Source organism: Macaca nemestrina, chromosome 19 (assembly GCF_043159975.1).
Source record: "Macaca nemestrina isolate mMacNem1 chromosome 19, mMacNem.hap1, whole genome shotgun sequence".
Lineage (NCBI taxonomy): Eukaryota > Metazoa > Chordata > Mammalia > Primates > Cercopithecidae > Macaca > Macaca nemestrina.
The window spans coordinates 41,950,135-41,972,024 of NC_092143.1; the positions used below are offsets into that span (position 1 = coordinate 41,950,135).

At 37.4% G+C, this 21,890-nt stretch overlaps 1 protein-coding gene and 1 long non-coding RNA gene across 3 annotated transcripts in view; one reads left to right on the top strand and one right to left on the bottom strand.

Moving 5' to 3' along the window:
• The window catches only part of LOC105489396 (acetyl-CoA acyltransferase 2), a 28,916-nt gene that overhangs the window by 4,206 nt on the left and 2,820 nt on the right, over positions 1-21,890 (top strand). The window contains exons 2-8 of the mRNA XM_011754157.2: positions 7,654-7,820; positions 10,994-11,122; positions 12,725-12,841; positions 14,173-14,320; positions 16,140-16,315; positions 16,864-16,993; positions 21,110-21,180. Coding sequence (XP_011752459.1) covers positions 7,654-7,820; positions 10,994-11,122; positions 12,725-12,841; positions 14,173-14,320; positions 16,140-16,315; positions 16,864-16,993; positions 21,110-21,180 — 938 coding nt within the window. The remainder of the gene's footprint in view (positions 1-7,653; positions 7,821-10,993; positions 11,123-12,724; positions 12,842-14,172; positions 14,321-16,139; positions 16,316-16,863; positions 16,994-21,109; positions 21,181-21,890) is intronic.
• The window catches only part of LOC105489398 (uncharacterized), a 136,693-nt gene continuing 128,774 nt past the window's right edge, over positions 13,972-21,890 (bottom strand). For both annotated transcript variants that reach the window (XR_011616884.1, XR_011616885.1), the window contains one exon: positions 13,972-17,090. This is a non-coding gene — a long non-coding RNA (uncharacterized lncRNA). The remainder of the gene's footprint in view (positions 17,091-21,890) is intronic.

The following is a 21,890-nucleotide window of genomic DNA, read 5'->3' on the forward strand; positions in this document are numbered from 1 at the left end:
GAGCTAATATTGATACATTATTATTCCCTGAAGTTCATGTTTTGCATTCAAGTTCATTCATTGTATTATATAGTTCTGTGGGTTTTGACAAATGTGCAGATGACTGATGTCAGTATTATAGTGTCATACAGATTAATTTCACCACCCTAAACATAATCTGTGATTCACTTATTCATCCCTGTCTCTGAACCCCTGGCAAGCCCTGATCTTTTTACTGTCTCCATAGCTTTGCCTTTTCCAGATATCATATAGTTGGAATCATATAGTATATGGCCCTTCCAGACTTTCTTCTTTCACTTAGTAACATGCATTTAAGATTCCTTCTTTTTATGGTTTGATAGCTCACTTCTTCTTATTGCTGAATAATATTTCATTGTATGGCTGCACCACAGTTTGTTTATCCATTCACCTGCTGAAGGACATTGTTGCGGGAAGTCAGGGACCCTGAGCGGAGGGACTGGCTGGAGCTGTGGCAGAGGAACATAAATTGTGAAGATTTCATGGACATTTATCACGTCCCTACTAATATTTTTATAATTTCTTATGCCTGTCTTACTTTAATCTCTTAATTCTGTTATCTTCGTAAGCTGAGGATGTACATCATCTCAGGTCCACTGTGATGATTGTGTTAACTACACAAATTCATTGTAAAACGTGTGTTTGAACATATGAAATCAGTGCACCTTGAAAAAAACAGAATAACAGCGATTTTTAGGGACAAGGGAAGACAAGCATAAGGTCTGACTGCCTGCGGGGTTGGGCAAAAAGAGCCATGTTTTTCTTCTTGCAGAGAGCCTGTAAACAGACGTGCAAGTAGGAGAGATATGGCTAAATTCTTTTCCCTAGCAAGGAATATTAAGACCCTAGGAAAAGAATTACATGCCTGGTGGGAGGTCTATAAATGGCCGCTCTAGGAGTGTCTGTCTTATGGGGTTGAGATAAGGACTGAAATACGCCCTGGTCTCCTGCAGTACCCTCAGGCTTATTAGGATGGGGAAAAAAACACTCCCTGGTAAATTTGAGGTCAGACCGGTTCTCTGCTCTTGATGCCTGTTTTCTGTTAAGTTGTTTATCAAGACCATATGTGCATAGTTGAACATAGATCCTTATCAGGAGTTTTTGATTTTGCCCTTTGCCTTGTGATCTTTGCTTTGCCCTTTGCCTTGTGATCTTTATTGGCCTCAGAAGCATGTGATCTTTGTTCTCCTTTTTGCCCTTTGAAGCATGTGATCTTTGTGACCTACTCCCTGTTCATATACCCCCTCCCCTTTTGAAGTCCTTAATAAAAACCTGCTGGTTTTGCGGCTCAGGTGGGCATCATGGACCTACCAATATGTGGTGTTAGGCCCAGCGGCCCAGCTGTGAAATTCCTCTCTTTGTCTCTTTGTACTCTTTCTCTTTATTTCTCAGACCGGCTGACACTTAGGGAAAACAGAAAGAACCTACATTGAAATATTGGGGGTGGTTTCCCCCAATAGGACATCATGGTTGCCTTCAAGTTTTGACAATTATGAATTAAGATTTGTGTGCACATTTTTGTTTGAACATAAGTTTTCAAATCATTTAGGTAAATACAAGAAACATGATACATATGGTTAGGTATGTTTAGTTTTATAAGAAACTGCCAAAGTGTCTTCCAAGCTGGCCATACCATTTGCATTCCCACCAGCAATGAATGAATTTCTGTTGTTCCACATCCTCACCAGCATTTGGTATTGTCAGTGTTTGGGATTTTAGCCTTTCTAAAATCCAAAAGACTAATAGTTATGTAGTAGTATCTCATGTTGTTTTAATTTGCAATTCCCTAATGACATATGATGTTGAGCATCTTTGCATATGCTTATTTGCCATCTGTATATCTTCTCTGGTAAGGTATCTGTTCAGATCTTTTGCCCATTTTTAAATTGGGTTGTGTGGGTTGTTTTTTTTTTTTTTTTTTTTTTTTTTAATTGCTGAGCTTTAAGAACACTTTGTATGTTTTGGATACCAGTCCCTTATCAGTTAGGTGTTTTTATAAATACTTTCTCCCAGTCTGTGGCTTGTCTTTTCATTCTTTTGACAGCATCTTTTGCAGAGCAGAAGTTATTTATTCATTTGTTTTTAGAGGGTCCCACTCTGTTGCCCAGGCTAGAGTACAGTGGTGTGAACACGGCCACTGTAGCCTTGACCTCCTGGACTCTAGCAGTCCCCTCGCTTCAGCCTTCCAAGTGGCTGGGACCACAAGCACACACCACCACGCTCAGCTGATTTCTTAATTCTTTGTAGAAACAGGGTCTCATCATGTTTCCCAGGCTGGTCTCAAACTCCTGGGCTCAAGCAATCCTCCCACCTCGGCCTTCCAAAGTGCTGGGATCATAGGCATGAGCCACTGTACACAGCCAGAAGTTTTCAATTTTAAGAAGTCCAACTTAAGTTTTCCCTTCATGGATCCTGCTTTTGGTGTTAGATCTAAAAAGTTATCACCAAACCAAAAGCCATGTAGATTTTTCTCATATGTTCTAAGAGTTTTGCATTTTATATTTAAGTCTATGATCTCTTTGTTTTCATTTCTGTTTTTTTTAGGTAAGAGGTCTCACTCTGTCACCCAGGCTGGAGTGCAGTGACTTGATTGTAGCCCACAGTAGCCTTGAACTCAGCCTCCTGAATAGCTGGGACTACAGGCACATGCCACTATACCCAACTAATTTTTTACATTTTTTAGAGATGGGGATCTTGCTGTATTGCCCAGGCTGATTTTAAACTCCTATCCTGACACAGTCCTCCCATCTCAGCCTCTTGAGTAGCTGAGATTATAGGCTTGAGCCACGAGACATTTTTGCCTGGATTCTTTTTGTTTGGTATATGGATGTTTTGTTGTTGCAGCACTATTTGTTGGAAAGACTATCCTTTTTCCAGTGAATTGCCCCTCCTCCTTTGTCAGACCTTGAGGTTCTGGCTTTGTTTTTTAATATTTTTTTTCATCTGTTCTTCAGATTGGATAATTTCTATTTATCTTCAAAGTCGCTGAATTTTTTTCCTTTCATTTCTATTCTGCTGTTAAGCCCATCCAGGGAATTTTTTATTTCAGTTATTTTTCAGTTTTGGAATTTCCATTTTGGATTTTTATAGTATGTATTTCTTTGCTGAGATGTCATGTGTTTTATTAGGAGCATATTTTCCTCTACATCCTTGGGCATAGTTATAATAGGTAGCTATTTTAAAATCCTTGTCTGCTAATTTCAGCATCTGGGTCTTCTTGGGGTTGGTCTCTGTTGATTGTCTTTTTTCTTGAAAATGAGTCATATTTTTTGTTTCCTCATATGTGGATTAATTTTGAATTGTATTATGAACATTGCAGATGAAACATTGTGGAGACTGGATTCTGTTGTAATCCTGCAGACAGAATTGACTTATTCATTGGTTGGCTATTTATTTTTTGTACGCAGAATCACCCCCATGCACCCCCATGATAAACTGTGTCTCCCCTTGTAGTGGGCAACAGTTTAAATCTAAGTTCAGTTTTTTAAGGCTTGGCTTAGGTGCTTGTGGTCTGACCTACACATAAACAGCTAAAGAGTCAGCCAAATATTTTGGCAGAGTTTATATGTGAAATTTGGAATCTCCCTCTATGGTGCTCCTCTTTCCCAGATTCTTCTTCACTTTCTAGTGGCTGTGCTTACCATGAACTTTATTCTCTGATTCTTCAAGCCAGTAAGACTGTGTGTTTCAGAGTTCTAGCCATTCCATGCATCACGGACTGTTAATCTTCAAGTTAGTTGCTATAAATAAATTGGGCACTTACCCTGTTCTGTTCTCTTCCTCTAAGTATCAACTCTTCTCCTTACCTGTCTAGTTTTGTTCATTTCCAAGACCTGCAGGTAGTAGTTGTTCTCATATATTGTCCTGAGTTTTTCATTGTTTTCTGTTGGAGGGTTGGTCAGATAGGAGCATAGCAGGCCATGACCAGAAGCAGAACTAATGAAATTAGGAGGAAGGCATGGAAAGAGGAAAGAAGAATGAAATAAAGCAACCACTGATAGAACAGGTGCAGTAGCTCATGCCTATAATCCTAGCAGTTTGGGAGGCCAAGGTGGGAGGATTGCTTGAGCCCAGGAGTTCGAGACCAGCCTGGGAAACATAGCAAGAGCCCATCTCTACAAAAAATAATACTAAGTAAAAATTAGCCAGGTGTGGTGGCACACACCTGTAGTCCTACCTACTTGGGAGGCTGAAGCAGGGGGATCACTTGACTTGGGGAGGTCAAGGCTGCAGAGGTCGAGGCTGCAGTGAGCTGTGATCACACCACTGCACTCTAGCCTGGGCACAGAGCAAGACTTTGTCTCAAAAAAAAAAAAAAAAAAAAAAAAAAAGAAAACACTGATATAAAAATAGGCAGAGACTGTTAAGGTAGGAGGATGAGAAGAAACTTGAAAAGATTCAGGAAGGCATCATGGTACAGAATAACCCATTTACCAGAACAGAACATTTGTAATGCACCCAACTAGTATTTATGGCCTTTTGTAACTATCTGAATTTGTATCTGTAAAAAGCTGAGTGGATCTGTTCTAAATTATAGTTATATATATTGATATATATATATCTGATATTCCTGATATTCCTTTAAACTGCAAATTTCTCAAAGTAGGAATGAAAAGAGAGGTTGAAATAGAAATATTTTAGGCTAGGTCTGGTTTGTTTGATGAAAGAGATCATAGACATAAATTGGAAGATTATACTTAGATACCAATAGTGGTATAATGCTTGAATAGTCTAATTTGTAGGTCAGTATCTTATCACAAACCCATTGCCAAAAGTCCCATAATTTCTTGACAAGATGTGGAAATGTGCACTTAGATTGTTTTGGAGAGAATAAAGTTAGTATATGCAAAGTGCTAGCATGAAGTCTATTGCATAGTAAGTGTCCCTTCTATGTTAGCTATAATATTTACCTTGCAGAGTTGTTGGGAAGATTAGCTTTTGTGTGGAAAGTGATAAAATGTCTGGTATTTAGTAGACGCCTAATGAATGTCAATATGATGAAATGGCTATAACTGATGCTGCTTACTGATATGCCAGTTTTGCACTGTACAACTCTAATGATGATGAGTGAGTACCACTCACGTCATAATCATATATTTGTATAGTCACAAGTTTTTTTGGCAGATGGTAGTAGGTGATTGGGAAGGGGTGATTTTCATTTATTCATACAAGAACACCGATTTAACTAATAGTGATGCTGCAAATGTATAGTCTTAGTGTGTATTAATAGATGTGTAGATAATTCCTCTGTATTCTTTGTGTTTAGATAAAATGCATGCTGTTTTGTTGTATTCTAAGGGACACATTTTAATAGGATGTTGGCAAACTACAGTGTCTTTAGAGGAAAGCAGTCAGAATTAATGTCAAATGAAGAACTATTGAAAGAATGCCTTTAATGTACCTGAGATGAGAGTTACTGGGTTTGGGGACTTACAGGTTAGCTGACTTCAGATACTGGAGGTGGGGGATACACATGTAGAAGGTAACCTGTTTTGCCCATTTTTTTTCTAAGAGTAAAAGATAATAGTGTTGTACCTGAGCGAGTTAGAGAAACGCCACATTTTGAGACAAATTTAAGAGTCCTTTATTAGCCGGCGACCGAGAGATGGCTAACGCTCGAAATTCTCTCCAACCCGAGGAAGGGGCTTGATTTTCTTTTATACTTCAAGTTAGGAAGGGGAGGGGGAGCTCAGTTGCAACAATTCTACAGAAGTGAAAACATGTAAAAAAGTTAAAAAGACAAATGGTTACAGAGAAACAAACAGTTCCAGGTGCAGGGGCTCTAAATCTTTCATAAGATGTTATATATGTGTGCTCTGCCGGACACAAACTCAAGGCTTTATGGTGTTATCTCTTGAGCAAAACCCTGGGAACTTGTACATTGTTTGCTTCAGTACCTTATCCGTTAATTGGACTCTTTGGTATGAAGGAGTCCTTGAAACCTTGCAAATAACGGAGCCAAATGGAGTTTGTCCTCATCCGGCTGTCTCAGCTAAGGAAGAGCTTATTCATGTGGAAACAAGGCTAGGTGATTAAGGGAGAAAGGGAGAGTCTAAAAACAAAGTTAGTAAAAAACAAGGTTAGGTATTATAATAGTTCACCTTATTATTTGCAGTCTGTAACTTGAGTCATCCTGTGACTCTAGAACTGGTGGCATATGTAATTCAAATTCAAAGCAGCATATATTCTATAAACTACATCGCTATCTGTGTTGGTGCTTTTGGATAGAACTAGAATTGGTGGATGGAAGACTTTGTAAGCTGAGTTAGTTCAATATAAAGAAATATCATTCGTTGGGGCTGGGAGCAGGTGGCTCACACCTGTAATTCTAGCACTTTGGGAGGCCGAGGCAGATGGATCCCCTGAGGTCAGGAGTTCAAGACCAGTCTGGCCAACATGGTGAAACCCCGTCTCTGCTAAAAATACAAAAATTAGCTGGGCGTGGTGGCAGGTGTCTGTAGTCCCAGCTACTTGGGAGGCTGAGGCGGGAGAATCACTTGAGCCCAGGAGGCGGAGGTTGCAGTGAGCCGAAATCGCACCACTGTGCTCCAGCCTGGGCGACAAGAGTGAAACTCTGTCAAAAAAATAAGCAATATCATTAGTTTATGTTGTCCATTGATCAGCACACTGCTTCATGCAGTAGAATATGTCCTCCTACTGAAAGTTTTCTGGCAGAGGTTTAGAGAGAAGCTTTTGTTAGGAATTTTTAGAGGGAGTTCTTAATAGAGTGAGTGGTTGACCTCAGACAACCCTAAGGCACCTTCTAGTTTGGAGATTCTTTTATTGTAATACTAGACAATATACTCCAGCACATAGAAGGATTTTAGTTCTCAACAAATGTTTCTAGCATTGTGAAGCATCAGAGAACAAGAAAGTTGTCTAACCAGAATGGCTTTACATCACAGTGTAGCAGGACGAGCAGCAGTCAAAACTCCTCAGACACCGGCTTAAAGAAGGAAGAGGCTTTATTTGGCTGGGAGCGTCCGCAGACTTGCATCTTAAGAGCAGAGCTCCCTCAAAAAGAAATTCTTGGCCCTTTTAAGGGCTTACAACTCTAAGGGGTCCACGTGAAAGGATGGTGATAGATTGAGCAAGGGTGGGGAATGTGACTGGGGGCTACATGCATAAGCTAACACAACAGAAAGTTTTGCAATGCTTTTTCATACAATGTCTGGAATTTAGAGATAACACAAGTAGTTTAGGTCAGGGATTGATATTATTATTATTATTATTATCATTATTTTAACTACCAGGGCCGGGTGGTAGCACTAGGCCATCTGACTATTTATCTTACTTCTGTTTCTTTTTAACTTTTTGCTTTTTTCTTTTCCTACTGTCTTATAAACTAGGCAAGGGGTGGGGGGTGGTGCACAGGAGAAGTAAGTGATGGTCTCCTTCCTTAACAGCATGCAGTGCAGTTCTTGGTACCTGCACGTAGGTAAAGATCAAACTGTCAAACTGGTGATCCTTAAGACTCTGCTTCCGTGGGTGTGACTTATTCTAGGTATTATTGCCTAACAGAAATTTCCGTCATCTAATTTTAAATTGTGTAAGGTTTCACGGTGAGATTATTTGAAGCTTTTAGAGGTATTTACTAATCTGTGATGGCTTACAAATCTCTTCTTGTTGCAATAGGTGTGTTTGTCGTTGCTGCTAAGCGAACGCCCTTTGGAGCTTATGGAGGTCTTCTGAAAGACTTCACTGCTACTGACTTGTCTGAATTTGCCGCCAAGGCTGCCTTGTCTGCTGGCAAAGTTTCACCTGAAACTGTTGACAGTGTGATTATAGGCAATGTCGTGCAGGTTAGTAGGGTAAAGGAAGGTGTTCACTCCTATTGCTTGTTTGATCAGTTTCTAAAAATAATTCCTTTAACGTATCATAATGGTAAACAAGTTAATAGTTATAGACCTTTTTTTTGGGGGGGGGATGGAGTCTCGCTTCTGCTGCCAGGCTGGAGCACGGTGGTGCAATCTTGGCTCACTGCAACTTCTGCCTCCCAGGTTCAAGCGATTCTCCTGCCTCAGCCTCCCGAGTAGCTGGGATTACAGGTGTGCACCACCAAGCCCAGCTAATTTTTGTATTCTTAGTAGAGACAGGGTTTTACCATGTTGGCCAGGGTGGTCTCAATCTTTTGACATCGTGATCCGCCTGCCTCGGCCTCCCAAAGTGCTGGGATGGATGACAGGCGTAAGCCACCACTCCCAGCCAATAGTTACAGACTTCATACATTCGTAATTTTAGTAATTTCTGTGACTCCAGAATCAATGTCATGCATAATTCAAAGCATCATATGTTCTAGAAACTGTATGTCTATCTGACTTGGGATGCATTTCAGTGCTTCCTAAATAGCAGATTGACTTCCTTGGCTTACTTGAAGTTAACTGATTTTCTCTGTATGCCACCTTAGTAAACCCAAGCAATACAGCACACCTCCCCTAATTTTCTTACACATTGTAGGAGCTTGATCAGTGTTTGTTGTAAGAAATAAGATGCTTCCTTACCCTCTGTCTTGCTATGTGTGATGTACAAAATCAATCACTCATATGCAGGTAATTGAAAGTTCAGAATTCCTTTAAAGTATACAAACATTTATTGGATACCTAGTTAGAGGCTATTATAGGTGCTATGGTACCCAAGGTGGACTAAAAGGAGGTAATAATCTAATGAAAAAGATTACATATATATAGATATATATAGAGATATATATATATTTGATCAGTTTCTATATTTTTCATATATACACATATGTATATATGATATATATATTTAAAGATGTCAATGATGTGATCATTGCTAAAGGAAAGAGAATGACAATGGACACAGAAATCACTAGGCCTTGCATTTGAACTTGATTCTGTTCATATTGCCATTGTGTTATCTTCACATCCAGAAAAAGCAGCGACTTTTTTTCTTTGGCAGTTATGTCTGTTGAACCTAAAATATTTTCGTAAAGAATTCTCGATATTGTCTTTTGTTATTTTTATTTTATTTTGTAGCTTTTACCTCTGACCTAAGAAGGCATTAGAACAGATTAAATAGAAATTGGATACTTTTGGTTTTTGTGTTTTCTAGAATTTTAAAGTTTTCCTTCTAAAATATTTTTTTTTCCCAGCATGTATTCTCTCAAACTTTATAACACAAAGTCACTCTAAATAGTATTAGTTTAATTGTGTTTGTGCCTCTGTTCCTAAAGACAGTTTTTCTTGCCTTAAGTTTTCTGTCAGGCCAAGATAGAGTTTTCTTGTAAGGATGTTAAGTGCTTAACAGGTAAATATTTGGGGTTAGGCCTTTATGGTTGAGAGAGAACAGAATATGCTTTGAATGACATTTGACAAATACCACAAAGCTGCTTTTCTAATTGAGTTTAATATTATTAAATATCATTTGGAATAAATGAGTTTTACTTATTTTTTAAGAAACAATGAAATCCAATGTGGATTCTTTTTCTTTTTCTTCCCTAATTACCCTGGCTAGAATCTCCGATGTTGAATAGAAGTTATAAGAAACGGATATCTTTGTCTTATTCCTGATTATAGGGGAAAAGCATCTGGCCTTTCACCTTTATGTATGATGATAGCTGTGGATTTTTTATAGATTCCCTTTGTCAGATTGAGAAAGTTGCCATCTGTTCCTAGTTTGTTCAGTGTTTTTGTCATAAAAGGGTGTTGGATTTTGTCAAATGCTTTTTCTGTTGACTGAGATGATCGTGTAAATCTTTTTTATTCTGTTGATATGCAATATTTGACAAACCTTGGCAAAAGAATATCCATTGACCAAGAAGTTTTTTAATGACATTAATTTGTAAAATAATTTCATCTCAGTCAACAAATGAAAGTTAGTAGATTAATTGATGTTATACTGAGTTCCTCCCAGTTTCATCTGCATTCAAAACCCTTAACTTATAAATGTACTGAATTTGTTGAGTTTTGAAAAACTTGAAACCTACACAAAAGTTAAAAGAATAGTACAATGAACATCCTAAAACCCTGTACCGTGATAGACCAATTTTTTACATTTTGTCAGACTTGTTTTTGCTGTTGCTAACAGCCTCCAAAACAGGCTGTTAATATTTTTGGTTGTTACTGTTTTTTTTTTTTTAAGGCATTCTTTTTATTCAAAGTGTGGTTCTTGGACTAGCAACATCAGCTTCACCAGGGAAATGGTTAGGATGCAGAATCTCAGGCAGACGTAGACCTGCTGATTCAGAACCTACATTTTATTATAACAAGATGCCCCTGTATGCATTTTAAAGTTTGGGGAGCGGTGGTCTACTCCTACCTCTTAGTCTCCTGACCAGTCATTCATCTGTCTTCTCCCTAAGTATGCAGTTCTCAGCCTGTTTTACATTAGAATTACTTGGGATGCTTTTTAAAAGTGACTACTGATGCCCAGGCCCCACCTCCAGCCTTTCTGGTTTAATTGATTTGCTTAGGAACTTGAGCATGAGTATGTAATAAAGCTTCCTAGGTTATTCCAGCCTGCAACCAAGGTTGAGAACCACAGCCTCAGATACTTCCTCTGTTAAGGAGCATACTACTTTAGGATAGCCTATTCAATTTTTAAATAACTCTAATTGTTATAAATTTCTGTCTTATATTAAGGACTTAGTGGGATTTCTCTAAGTGGCAATTATCTTTAATATATTTGAAAACCAATTGACTATGGTTACACATTATGAATATATTTAAATAATACCATTGAACCATACACTTAAAAATGGTTAAAATGGTAAATTGTGTTATGTGTATTTTACCCCAATAAAAAAATAGAAAAAAACCCTATTGACTATAGTTTTTAGTCAAATTGTAAACATGTATTAGATATAATATGCTGTACTTAGATGTATTTTGTCCTACCTTAGAGCCATATAGTTTATCATTTTTGATAGATTGCCAACATTTCCATGTATTTGGTGCTTGTTCTTAATTACTAGATTTATAGAGGATATTATTTTTATTTTCCTTCTCTCTTCTAGAGTTCTTCAAATGCTATATATTTGGCAAGGCATGTGGGTTTGCGTGTGGGAGTCCCAAAGGAGACCCCAGCTCTCACGATTAATAGGCTCTGTGGTTCTGGTTTCCAGTCCATTGTGAATGGATGTCAGGTATGGACAACATTTTTTTAAATTCTCTGAAAATATGTTAATAGTTACTAGAAGAAATGTCCCACTGCAATATAACACTTTAGCTTTAGGGAGGATTGCTTGAGCCCTGGAGGTCAAGTCAACCATGATCATACCACTGCACTCCAGCCATGGGCAACAGAGTGAGACCCTGTCTCCAAAAAAAAAGAAAAAAAAAAAAAGCTAATAATGAACCTGAAAGTGGAATAAGCTTGTCACAAAAGGACAAATACTGTATGTTTAAGGACAAATACTGTATGTTTCTACTTCTTTGAGATACCTAGAGTAGTCAAATTCATAGAGACAGAAAGTAGAATGGTGTTCCCGGGGGCTGGTGAGGGAAAGTTAGTGTTTAATGGATATGGAGTTTGTTTTGCAAGATGAAGAGCGTTCTGGAGATGGGTGGTGGTAATGGTTGCATCACACTATGAATACACTTAATGCCACTGACCTGTACACTTAAAAATGGTTAAAATGGTATTATATACATATATACTTTACTACAATATTTTTAAAAGTTAATATGTTCATCATTCTTTTCAAGTGCTTCCTACATGCTAGGCACCCTGCTAGATTTACATTCAATATCTCACTTAATCTTACAACCATCCTATGAAGCAAGAACTATTATTATTCTCATTTTACAGGCAAGGAAACTGATTATTAAAGCCATTAAGGTTACTGAGTCGTAGAATTTGAACCCAGGTCTGTGAGCGTTAACTGTGAGGCACTGAATAAAGACTGTGAGGCAAGCAGGAACTCTCAAGAATTTAGGAGAGGATAAGGAAATGTGTTTTATTTCAAAGGAAGTGAATGATGCTGTTAGAAATACAAACTAGTTTGACCTTTTTAAAGGATGGTTGGTTAAATACATTTGTTTCTTTGAACACAGGGAAGAGAGTAAAGTGAAATTCAATTTCATTTGTAAAAGTCTTCATTTTATTACAAACAAAATAAGAGACAGAGGCGTATTTTAATAAACAATTTTCACATTAATTTGTTTCTGTAACGATATATCTTAAATACGGACCTCATTTTTCTTAGTAATAATTTTAAGAAACATCAGGTTTTCTTAGAGGCTCATTATTTGCTGCTTTTCTGAGAAAGGCAAACAGTGGAAAGTGTTGGAAGAATGAAATGATTTCCTTGTTATGAGCCACCTAGATTGAACTAGTTCTTGTAAATCTCTGGTCTCGTTCGGATACCTCCATTAATGGGATAAATTTTTCTTTTGCCTTTTTAAAGGGTTTGTCCTTTATTATCTGCTGTACATTTATGCCAGATATTAATATCTCTGTTGATTTTCAAGGTTTATATTGTGTTAAGTATTACTATTCTTAGCCAAATGTAGGTAGGGCCTGTTACTCAGGCAAACATGATTGAAACCTTTTAGTTTTCTCCCCCTACGTCTTGGTAATGGATACGTTAGCGTTTGCTTTACAGTTACTTTAAAAGAATTTCCTTTTGAGACACTGTAAGCTAGGGTACAATATTTGTTGTATTTACCATTAATTTGTAAAATCAGTATGTTTCTTAATACATTGGGTACGGTTAAAGGAGTTTTTATTGTTTGTTTTTAAATAGGAAATTTGTGTTAAAGACGCTGAAGTTGTTTTATGTGGAGGAACCGAAAGCATGAGCCAAGCTCCCTACTGTGTCAGAAATGTGCGTTTTGGAACCAAGCTGGGATCAGATATCAAGGTTGGAACCATAAAAATTTAAAAGAATTAGTTCTTATTAGCATTATATAAGTAATTTTAACAATGTACCTTTTTATGGGAGTGAAAACCAATTTTGATACCAATTTTGTTGATGAGGATTGGCAAGATATGAATGATTAGAAGTTTGTAAACTATTTCAAAACTCTATTTTGGTTGTTAGTTTTGACATTTTTAACCCATATGAAATTAGATTCTATCTCAGCAGACCTCTAGTAGTATAATTATCCTGTGTAAGTGGCCATAGGCATGGGAGAGATGGAGGAAGGGAAGAAGTGGATTAAAAAGATAGACAAAAGGGTGAATTAATCTCCCTACTAAACAATAAGTAATCTGAGTAATTAAATCTTTAATGTGACTTATAGAAGTTTTATTTCTGGGACAATCTCAGAATAGATTTCTTCTTCATCACACAAAACATCTTTGAATACAGATTATATTGTCCCAAATCAAACAAAAAACTGATTTTATCTTTGAGAGCTACAACTTGAGAATGATAGTACAATACTGATAAAGAATTATGTTTTCTTCTCATTCCCATGTGAAAGGGCTACTGACATTTTATATTTTTTAGCATTTTCAATAGTAATGTTTGACTTACACTGTTCACCCGGTTTCTCACCTGACCTTTTTGAAAGTTGAAAGGAATGAGACTTAAGAGAATCTATGTGGATTTTAGCCATGAAACACATTTGAGATATCCTTTATAAAGACAAGTCAGTGAGTCAAACATTGATGACGCAGCAAAATGGGACACACTTAGCAGAGACTCTAACTACTTGAATAATAATTAACAACCTTTCTGTGACTCTGAGAGCCTGTCCCAAGTTCTTTTCAGCCTCATAGTAACTGATAGAACCAGCTATTCCTGTCACTGAGGCACAGGATGAGAAAGATATACTCTTTATTACAGAACTCAGGGCTGGTTTACAAAGGTGGCTATAAGAAAACATTGCATGAAGACTCATTGTCAGGTTTTCTACAAAATATGACCTTGAGGATTTAGTTTTTGATTGTAGGGTAACTTCTGTGATCTCACCATGCACGTCTAGTCCTGTTGGCTGTTCTTAGACCCATATTTAGAGAGGGACAGAGAATGTGTGCATTTTATTGTGTGACATTGAATGTTCTCAAAAACATTGCATGTTTTTAGAAAATATCCCAGAACCGAATAGGAATATGAAAATAGTAAATGGTTATCAGAAAGTCTTGATTTTACTTTTGTTTATTGGAAGTGTTATTTAAAGAACTTATGATATATTACTTTTAAAAGGTAATGCCTTAACAAGTCACTTTATTAATGTCTTTTAATAGCTGGAAGATTCTTTATGGGCGGGATTAACAGATCAGCATGTCCAGCTCCCCATGGCAATGACTGCAGAGAATCTTGCTGTAAAACACAAAATAAGCAGAGAAGAATGTGACAAATATGCCCTGCAGTCACAGCAGAGATGGAAAGCTGGTGAGTGAAATTGGAAAATATCAGTATCTATAGAATAAATATCTATAGGAAATATTTTCATCATTTCTATTATGGTTATATAATATTTACAAATCATACCTTTAAGAATTATTACATCTTTTCATTATTCGTTTTTAGATGATTAGATATTTTATTAATTATTGCAAAATTAACTGGGAATTTCTGTTTTGAAAAAGTTACTACTACTTAAAAAGTGGTATTGCTACTTGACCCTAGATGGACCCTTGAATTTTGTGCTGAACTGGTCCTGTTGTCAGTAGAACATGCTGAGGAATATGATACACTCTGTCAGAGGTGATAGCTCACTGTGAACTGGAATATAGAGGATGTCCTCTCCCACAAGCCATATCATAATCATAAGAAGGGGTAATGTGTTTGGAAAAGACCCACTGGGTCTTTTATGCTTTCCTTCTCGCATTCCTAATTAAGAATCATTGTACCTGACTCGGAGACTTAGAACTAGTCTGAGACTCTAGTTAGAGTGCCCTGGTGTAGCACAGCAGGTTGCTATAGCGCCAGTCCAAAACAGGCAATGTGACAGCAGTTCAAGAAATGTGATATTTTAAAAATTAAACTGTTAAAGCAAGTGGAAACTCTTATTTAGGAGTATTAAATGCTTGAAGTAATGAGGATAAAGTCCATCTTAGCATTTCAGAAGGATAAGTGGAATAGAGCTGATGCCATCCAACTCATCTGTGTTTTTTTAGTTATATGTTCATAGTAGAAGAGGATTGGTCTGGAAGTCAAGAGTTATCAGTTCTGTTTCTACTTCTACCATGCACAAGTTATCAAGCTCAGTCAAATCATTTATTCACTGAACCTCTGTAAAATAGAGATAACAATATTTGCTTTCCCTATTTATCTAATAAGGTTGTTGTAAAATCACTAAGGGCATACAAAGAAAGTATTTTGCCAATTGTAAAGTGATACCCAAATTAGGTTAGTATGATTCCTGACCCTATTTCCGAAGCTGTAGATTACTACAGTACATTCTAGTCAGTGGAGGTCAAAGTAGGTAAGATGTTTTACTTATAATTGTATTAGTGATTGCTCCCATAATTTCTTCGTGTTGCCTATCACTGTTAAGTTTGTTAGATTACTTTGTGGCATAGATAACTTGGTAACTTTTTAATTGCTTATCTCACCAAAAGAAGTTTAAAAGGGGCATTAAATCCACTTAGTGCCTTTACGTCTATAGCTAACAGACAAATGCTGCTAACACTCTTAGCAGTACCTGGTTAAAAAAAAATTGTAGTGAAGAAATTAAAATATAATTTTTAAAAATATAATTTTTAAAAGATGCAAAATACATCTACATAAACACATGATGGTATCATGAATCCTCCAATATGGATGATAAGTTGTGTAAGTAAGTAGTAAAGACTCAGGCTGAGTGCAGTGGCTCGCATCTGTAATCCCAGCACTTTGGGAGGCAAGGAGGGCGAATCATGAGGTCATGAGTTCGAGACTAGCGTGGCCAACATGGTGAAACCCCGTCTTTACTAAAAATATAAAAAAATTAGCCGGGCATGGTGGTGAGCGCCTATAATCCCAGCTACTGGGGAGGCTGAGGCAGGAGAATTGCTTGAACCCGGGAGGCGGAGGTTGCAGTGAGCTGAGACTGTGCCATTGCACTCCAGCCCGGGCGTCAATGCAAGACTCCATCTTAAAAATAAATAAATAATAAAGACTCAATTTTAAAGTAGACTGTGAGGAAAGGGTAGATCAGAAATTGAATATGTTTGACTTACATTCATGTTTCTTTTATTCTTATGATAGTCTTTCTACTGTTTTTCAGCTAATGATGCTGGCTACTTTAATGATGAAATGGCACCAATTGAAGTGAAGACAAAGAAAGGAAAACAGACAATGCAGGTAGACGAGCATGCTCGGCCCCAAACCACCCTGGAACAGTTACAGAAACTTCCTCCAGTATTCAAGAAAGATGGAACTGTCACTGCAGGGAATGCATCGGTTGGTATCACCACACAGATTAGCTTCAATTCTTCCTGATGTGTTCAACGCAAGATAATCATGAAGTATCTTGTAAATACTTTTTATGCCAGTCTTTAGTTGTTTAGCTTAAACTAATAGTGTTCATATTCAATCAATGTAGGTTTTCATAGTCCCACACAAAATCTTTTCATATTTATATAATACTCTTCTGATTTCTTAGTTTTTTCCGAACTAAGACATTTCGGAAACAAATCTAACTGGCTTATTTTGGTTTTCAAACTTTTTTTTCTCATGCATACAGTTCATCGTATTTTTTCTTACATCTACTCACATCTAGAAAGAAGTTTTTCCTTGACACCCTTTTCCTTTTTCTTTAGTAAAGTTGTGTTCTGTGCCTTAAAAAATCTCCTTCATCCACCAGAGTACCACTTTTCTAGTTGTTATCTCAGATTGTGCACTGGCTTCCTATGTCCTGCCATATTCCTGATACTACTACTCCATTAGTTCAAACCTTGATTAACTGGATTATTTTAGCCTTTAGTTATTCTAGTATTTTTATTTTCAAGGGGATAGCTGATGGTGCTGGAGCTGTTATCATAGCTAGTGAAGATGCTGTTAAGAAGCATAACTTCACACCACTGGCAAGAATTGTGGGCTACTTTGTATCTGGATGTGATCCCTCTATCATGGGTATTGGTAAGTTTGTAGTAAAACAAACCGGTTCTATAATATTTCTGGAGATAAGTCTTCTTTGGCATTTAGAGTCCTGAAAAAGTGGCCAAACCAAGGTCACCTGTAGAGAAAAGAAGATTGGTGATCAGTTTAAATAAAAAATCTTTATGAAGAACTATCCTAGACACAATAGAAAAACCAAGACCGTGTAAACTCCATGGAGGAAGTAATCATATCTTAGTGTCCATTTGAGATTTAAAAAATCAACACACAGTAATCATATCTTATTGTTCCTTTGAGAGTTTAGAAATCAACACACAGAAAATAACAGAAATAATCGAAACAGAAACGTGATCCTGACAAGATAAAATAAATTATGAGATGGGAGAAATCCTGGGGTGAAATAGAGAAGGCTGTGTGGAGAAGGTGGTACCACAGCTCCTTGCTGGTTGTTTTACACACAATGAAAGTACCTCATTCAGTCTTCCCACGTCTCTAGTAAGGGAGACTTCTTTGTGAATTAGAAAATTGAGGCTTAGGGAGGTTGTCTTGTAAGGTTCCAAATCAGTAAGTGACAGCCAGGGTATGAATCCAAGTCTCTGAAATCAAGTGCTCTCTTCACTGTGAGTTAAACGCATAGTCTCAGGAAGTCAAAATAATATTCCTCTTGCTCAGGTGAGTATTAGCAAAATAAAGACTTATAAATAATTATTTAGATTGGTAAAGTACTAGCTGGAAAAAATTTGGAACTCTATTGCTGGATGCACTACTAGGAACCACACATGATGCTGAATTTTAATAGTTCATGTCATTCTCTGGGGGAACAGGGAACCAATTAGTTGCCTCACTTGGAAAAATAAAATTTGGTGCTCAGTAACTTTGATCTATCCCACCTACATACAACCTCCCACTCTAAGGAAAAGCCTGCCCTAGGGTATAGATTTCAGATTGTTTAGCCCTTTTTTGAGTAACTAAATTGTTCTGAGGTAGGTTCCAAGAGAGAAGGAGGAGAACCTGTTACCAACCTGTCATCTCAGAGATCCTTCAGTGTAAGCCTACGGGTTCTACTTGAACAATACCACTTACACTGATTTGGGATTAATACTCAACCATATTTGCTGCCATGTCCCTTAGAGAAGACATATTTCTGTATAGAATTCCTAAGAAAGCTGGCATGTTCATAGCTTGTCGTCTCTCACTATGTGTCTCAAATTTATGTCAGCAAGAACTGCAAGATATTTTGACACCTGTGAAAAGTCAATCTTAGAAGCTTATTAGCTTTCGGCTATCCACTATTGGCAAAACATAACTTTTGTCTTAGAAATGGAAGGTGGTGGAAAAATTAAACATCCATATGTTGTTATGGCATTTATTATTTTGATATCTAGGGCAGTGGTTCCCAACCCCAGATGATTGTCAAAATCCGCTCATAATCCCACACCTTTAGATTTTGTTTCAGTAGGTTCAGAGTGGAGCCCAAGAGCAGAGCTGGGTTTTGTTTTTTGTTTTGTTTAGTTTTGTTATTTTTTGACACAGAGTCACTTTGTCACCCAGGCTGGAGTGCAGTGGCGTGATCTCAGCTCACTGCAACCTCTGCCTCCCGGGTTCAAGTGATTCTCCTGCCTCAGCCTCCCCAGTAGCTGGGATTACAGGTGCCCACCACCACACGTGGCTAATTTCTGTATTTTTAGTAGAGACAGTTTCACCACATTGGCCAGGCTGGTCTCAAACTCCTGACCTCAGGTGATCCACCCGCCTCAGCCTCCCAAAGTGCTGGGATTACAGGCGTGAGCCACCACGCCCAGCACAAGAGCAGAGTTCTTTTGGTTTTTTTTTTCCCCCATACACCTAGTGCTTTTGATGATCAAACAAATATATGTGACATGGGTTGGTTATTTTATACTTCTTTTACTGTTTAACCGTATTTAATAGGTTCTGATAGATTAGCATAGCCAGTGAGCAAAGAAAGGGTTGTTTTCCTTCCTTCTGTTCCTGGGCCTGAATATTTGCCCTAAAATACAAAGAATGCCACTGTGGTAGGACTGTCATTTTTCCTCAGGGCTTGAACAGAGCTGTACATTCCAGGTGTCCCACAGTATCAGCTGCCCCCTTCATCTAGAAGCTTGTCTGTCACTTGTGTGTAGTAATGGGATTAAACAAGGTAACTACTTGAAGCATCCCAGATGAATAAGCGGGGAGAATAAGTTGTTGAGTATCAACTGGTTTGTTAATCTAACTTACTTACAAGAATAGTGGGTCCTCAGTCCTATGATTACCTAACAACTAGCAATCCTTAGCCCTGCAGAATAGCTGCAGACCAAAAAAAAAAAGTGGGGGAAAGCCATGACTTGAAGAGAATAGTAGTGTTCTGAGGAAGTACACAGCTATAGAAAGACAGCACTCCCTGGAATTCCTCAGGGGTGGGCAATGGTAGAGGGTGGTGGGCGGAACTTTGAGCCTCTTCAGCTGGAGCAGTTCTGGCATTATCTATTACTCGGCTTCCTTATGCAGAAAGAATCCTGATGCTTAAAGAGAAAAAGGTTGAAAACCAATTCAGAGCATTATTGATGAGTAGCTTGATGCCCAGAGAGATGCACAAAGTTGCATAGCTATTAGTGACAGGAAACAGGACTAGTAATAAGGTCTCCTTTTCCTAACAAGAATACTAAACCTTCTTGAGTCCCAGTAAATAACAGTGGTCTGGGAAGAGTCCTTTAAAAATCAAGTTAGGGCCTAGCGTATTGTTATGGTGGATTCTGAGTTAAAGTGAACATACTGAGTCATGCTTGCTGTGTTGTTTATGCAGACAAGGAAGTGTGTACAGTGGTCTGAACATTGTCTACCTTTTATGTATCTGTCACCACTGTTAGCTACTTCATCCCCTGACCAGGCTGGATAACTGATGCTTTACTACTGAATACCCATCTCATTTTCACATTTTCATGCTTTAGACATACAAAGAGAATCTGGAATTGGATCCTGTAGTAAATCAGTAGCCACATGAAACTGGCATTTTAAATTGAAATGCATTACCTGGACAGTCCTAATCAATAAGCACACGGTTTGTTGTCCAAAGAGCATTTTAACTGCGTGACAAAATAAATATTATATTTAGGTTTCATTATACCTTTCTTGTAAATACTGATTTTTGTGAAACTTGATGCTGAATATTTGACTACTTGCATTCAGCAGAACATACCACATATTTTTCTTTGTAGACATTTTTGGCAGTTTCATTCTTCAAGAACAAATAGAAAAGTAGATAATCATCTCTACCCAAATTTTTTACCTTTTGAAAAAAATATGGATTTACTTAAATTATGAGCAATATTAAACTCTCATTAGATCATCAGAAATCTGGGAGCTAAAGTTTATTTCAGAAGTCTTATTAGATGGCTTGCATTTCTTAAATTAGAAGTTATGTTTTATTTAAATTTTCTGCCTACCCTTGGAGTTGTAAACATCACCTTACTTGATAAAACCTTCCCTGAAGTGCCTCGTAGCTTCCCATCTCTCTGTGCCCATGTGGCGATACTGCTGCTATTTCTTGCCTTTTATCCAAATGGGCCTGAAAATTCAGAGTGTAGCCACAGTAACTTCTGTGCTATGAATGCATATGGCTTGGCTCCCAGGAGAGCACTCACTCTGCCTTGGTCTTTGATATCAATTATGATCTATTAATATAACTGACTATAAAATCCCATATATGATTCCTTTGGCTGTTTTAAATCTTAAAGCTGTTTATGGTAGAACTTTTCATGTAATTCTTTTATCTGCAGTTTGAATGTATAAACAACTTTTCACCTTGGTTCCAGTTTATTTTTATTATTATTATTATTTTTTTTAAGAGACCGGGTCTTGCTGTGTTGCCAGGCTGGTCTTGAACTCCTGGCCTAAAGTGATCCTCCCACCTCAGCCTCCCCAAGTACTGAGATTACAGGCATGAGCCACCATGCCCGGGCCCTTTTTCTGCCTCTTTATTGTCACTTCATTTAATAGGTACTGTCAAGATAGTAAGGTTTGTGGCTACTAATAATTGCTGCATTATTTCTTCCTTACTTGGAAAGAAGGAGAAGCTTGATACATAAATATAAGATGACATTTATTTCTATATTTTTATAAAAGATTTTTATTATATAGGTCCTGTCCCTGCTATCAGTGGAGCACTGAAGAAAGCAGGACTGAGTCTTAAGGACATGGATTTGGTAGAGGTAAGTGTTCTTTCTTTTTTTACAACATGAATAAACCATGTACTTCTATAGCATAAATGACTTTAATTTGGTCTCATTGCTCTTTGAATTTCATTGTAGTTAGCCTTTCCAAATGATGTACATCTAAATAAATAGTACCTTCATTAGATGCCTTGTGTTGATCCTTTTCCCCACCTGGTTAAAATGCTTTACTTTTATTTGAATATTCAAACTGCCTGATTTCTCCTACTAAAGTATAAATTCCTGGAAATTTCTTACTACTCTATAAAACTGTTACATTTTAGACTATTAACATCCCTGTTGAATATTATATAAGGTGGGAGAAAAGTAACTTTAACTTAATTTAATAAAGTAAAGAAATGTAAAATAATTGACATAATAGAAAAGCCATATCTAGTACCAAATCTACAAGTTTCTTGCCCTTCTCCCCAAATAGAGCCCCCTCCCTTAAATGTATCTAAATGTATCTTTGGCTTTTATACGATAGTCATAGCTTGATTTCGGATGCACCTATCATAATTTTTGACACTAGAACTTAAATTTATTGAGTGATCTCTTTTTAAATGTTGTATTAGCACTAAAGTGTCTTCAGCATTTAGCATAATTAAAAGAAGAGGTGGAGAAACAAAGATGGTTATATACGTTCCACACTTTTGGAGTATTTGAAAATTTTAGGTGATTAAGCATGTGATGTTGGCATTGGGAAATAA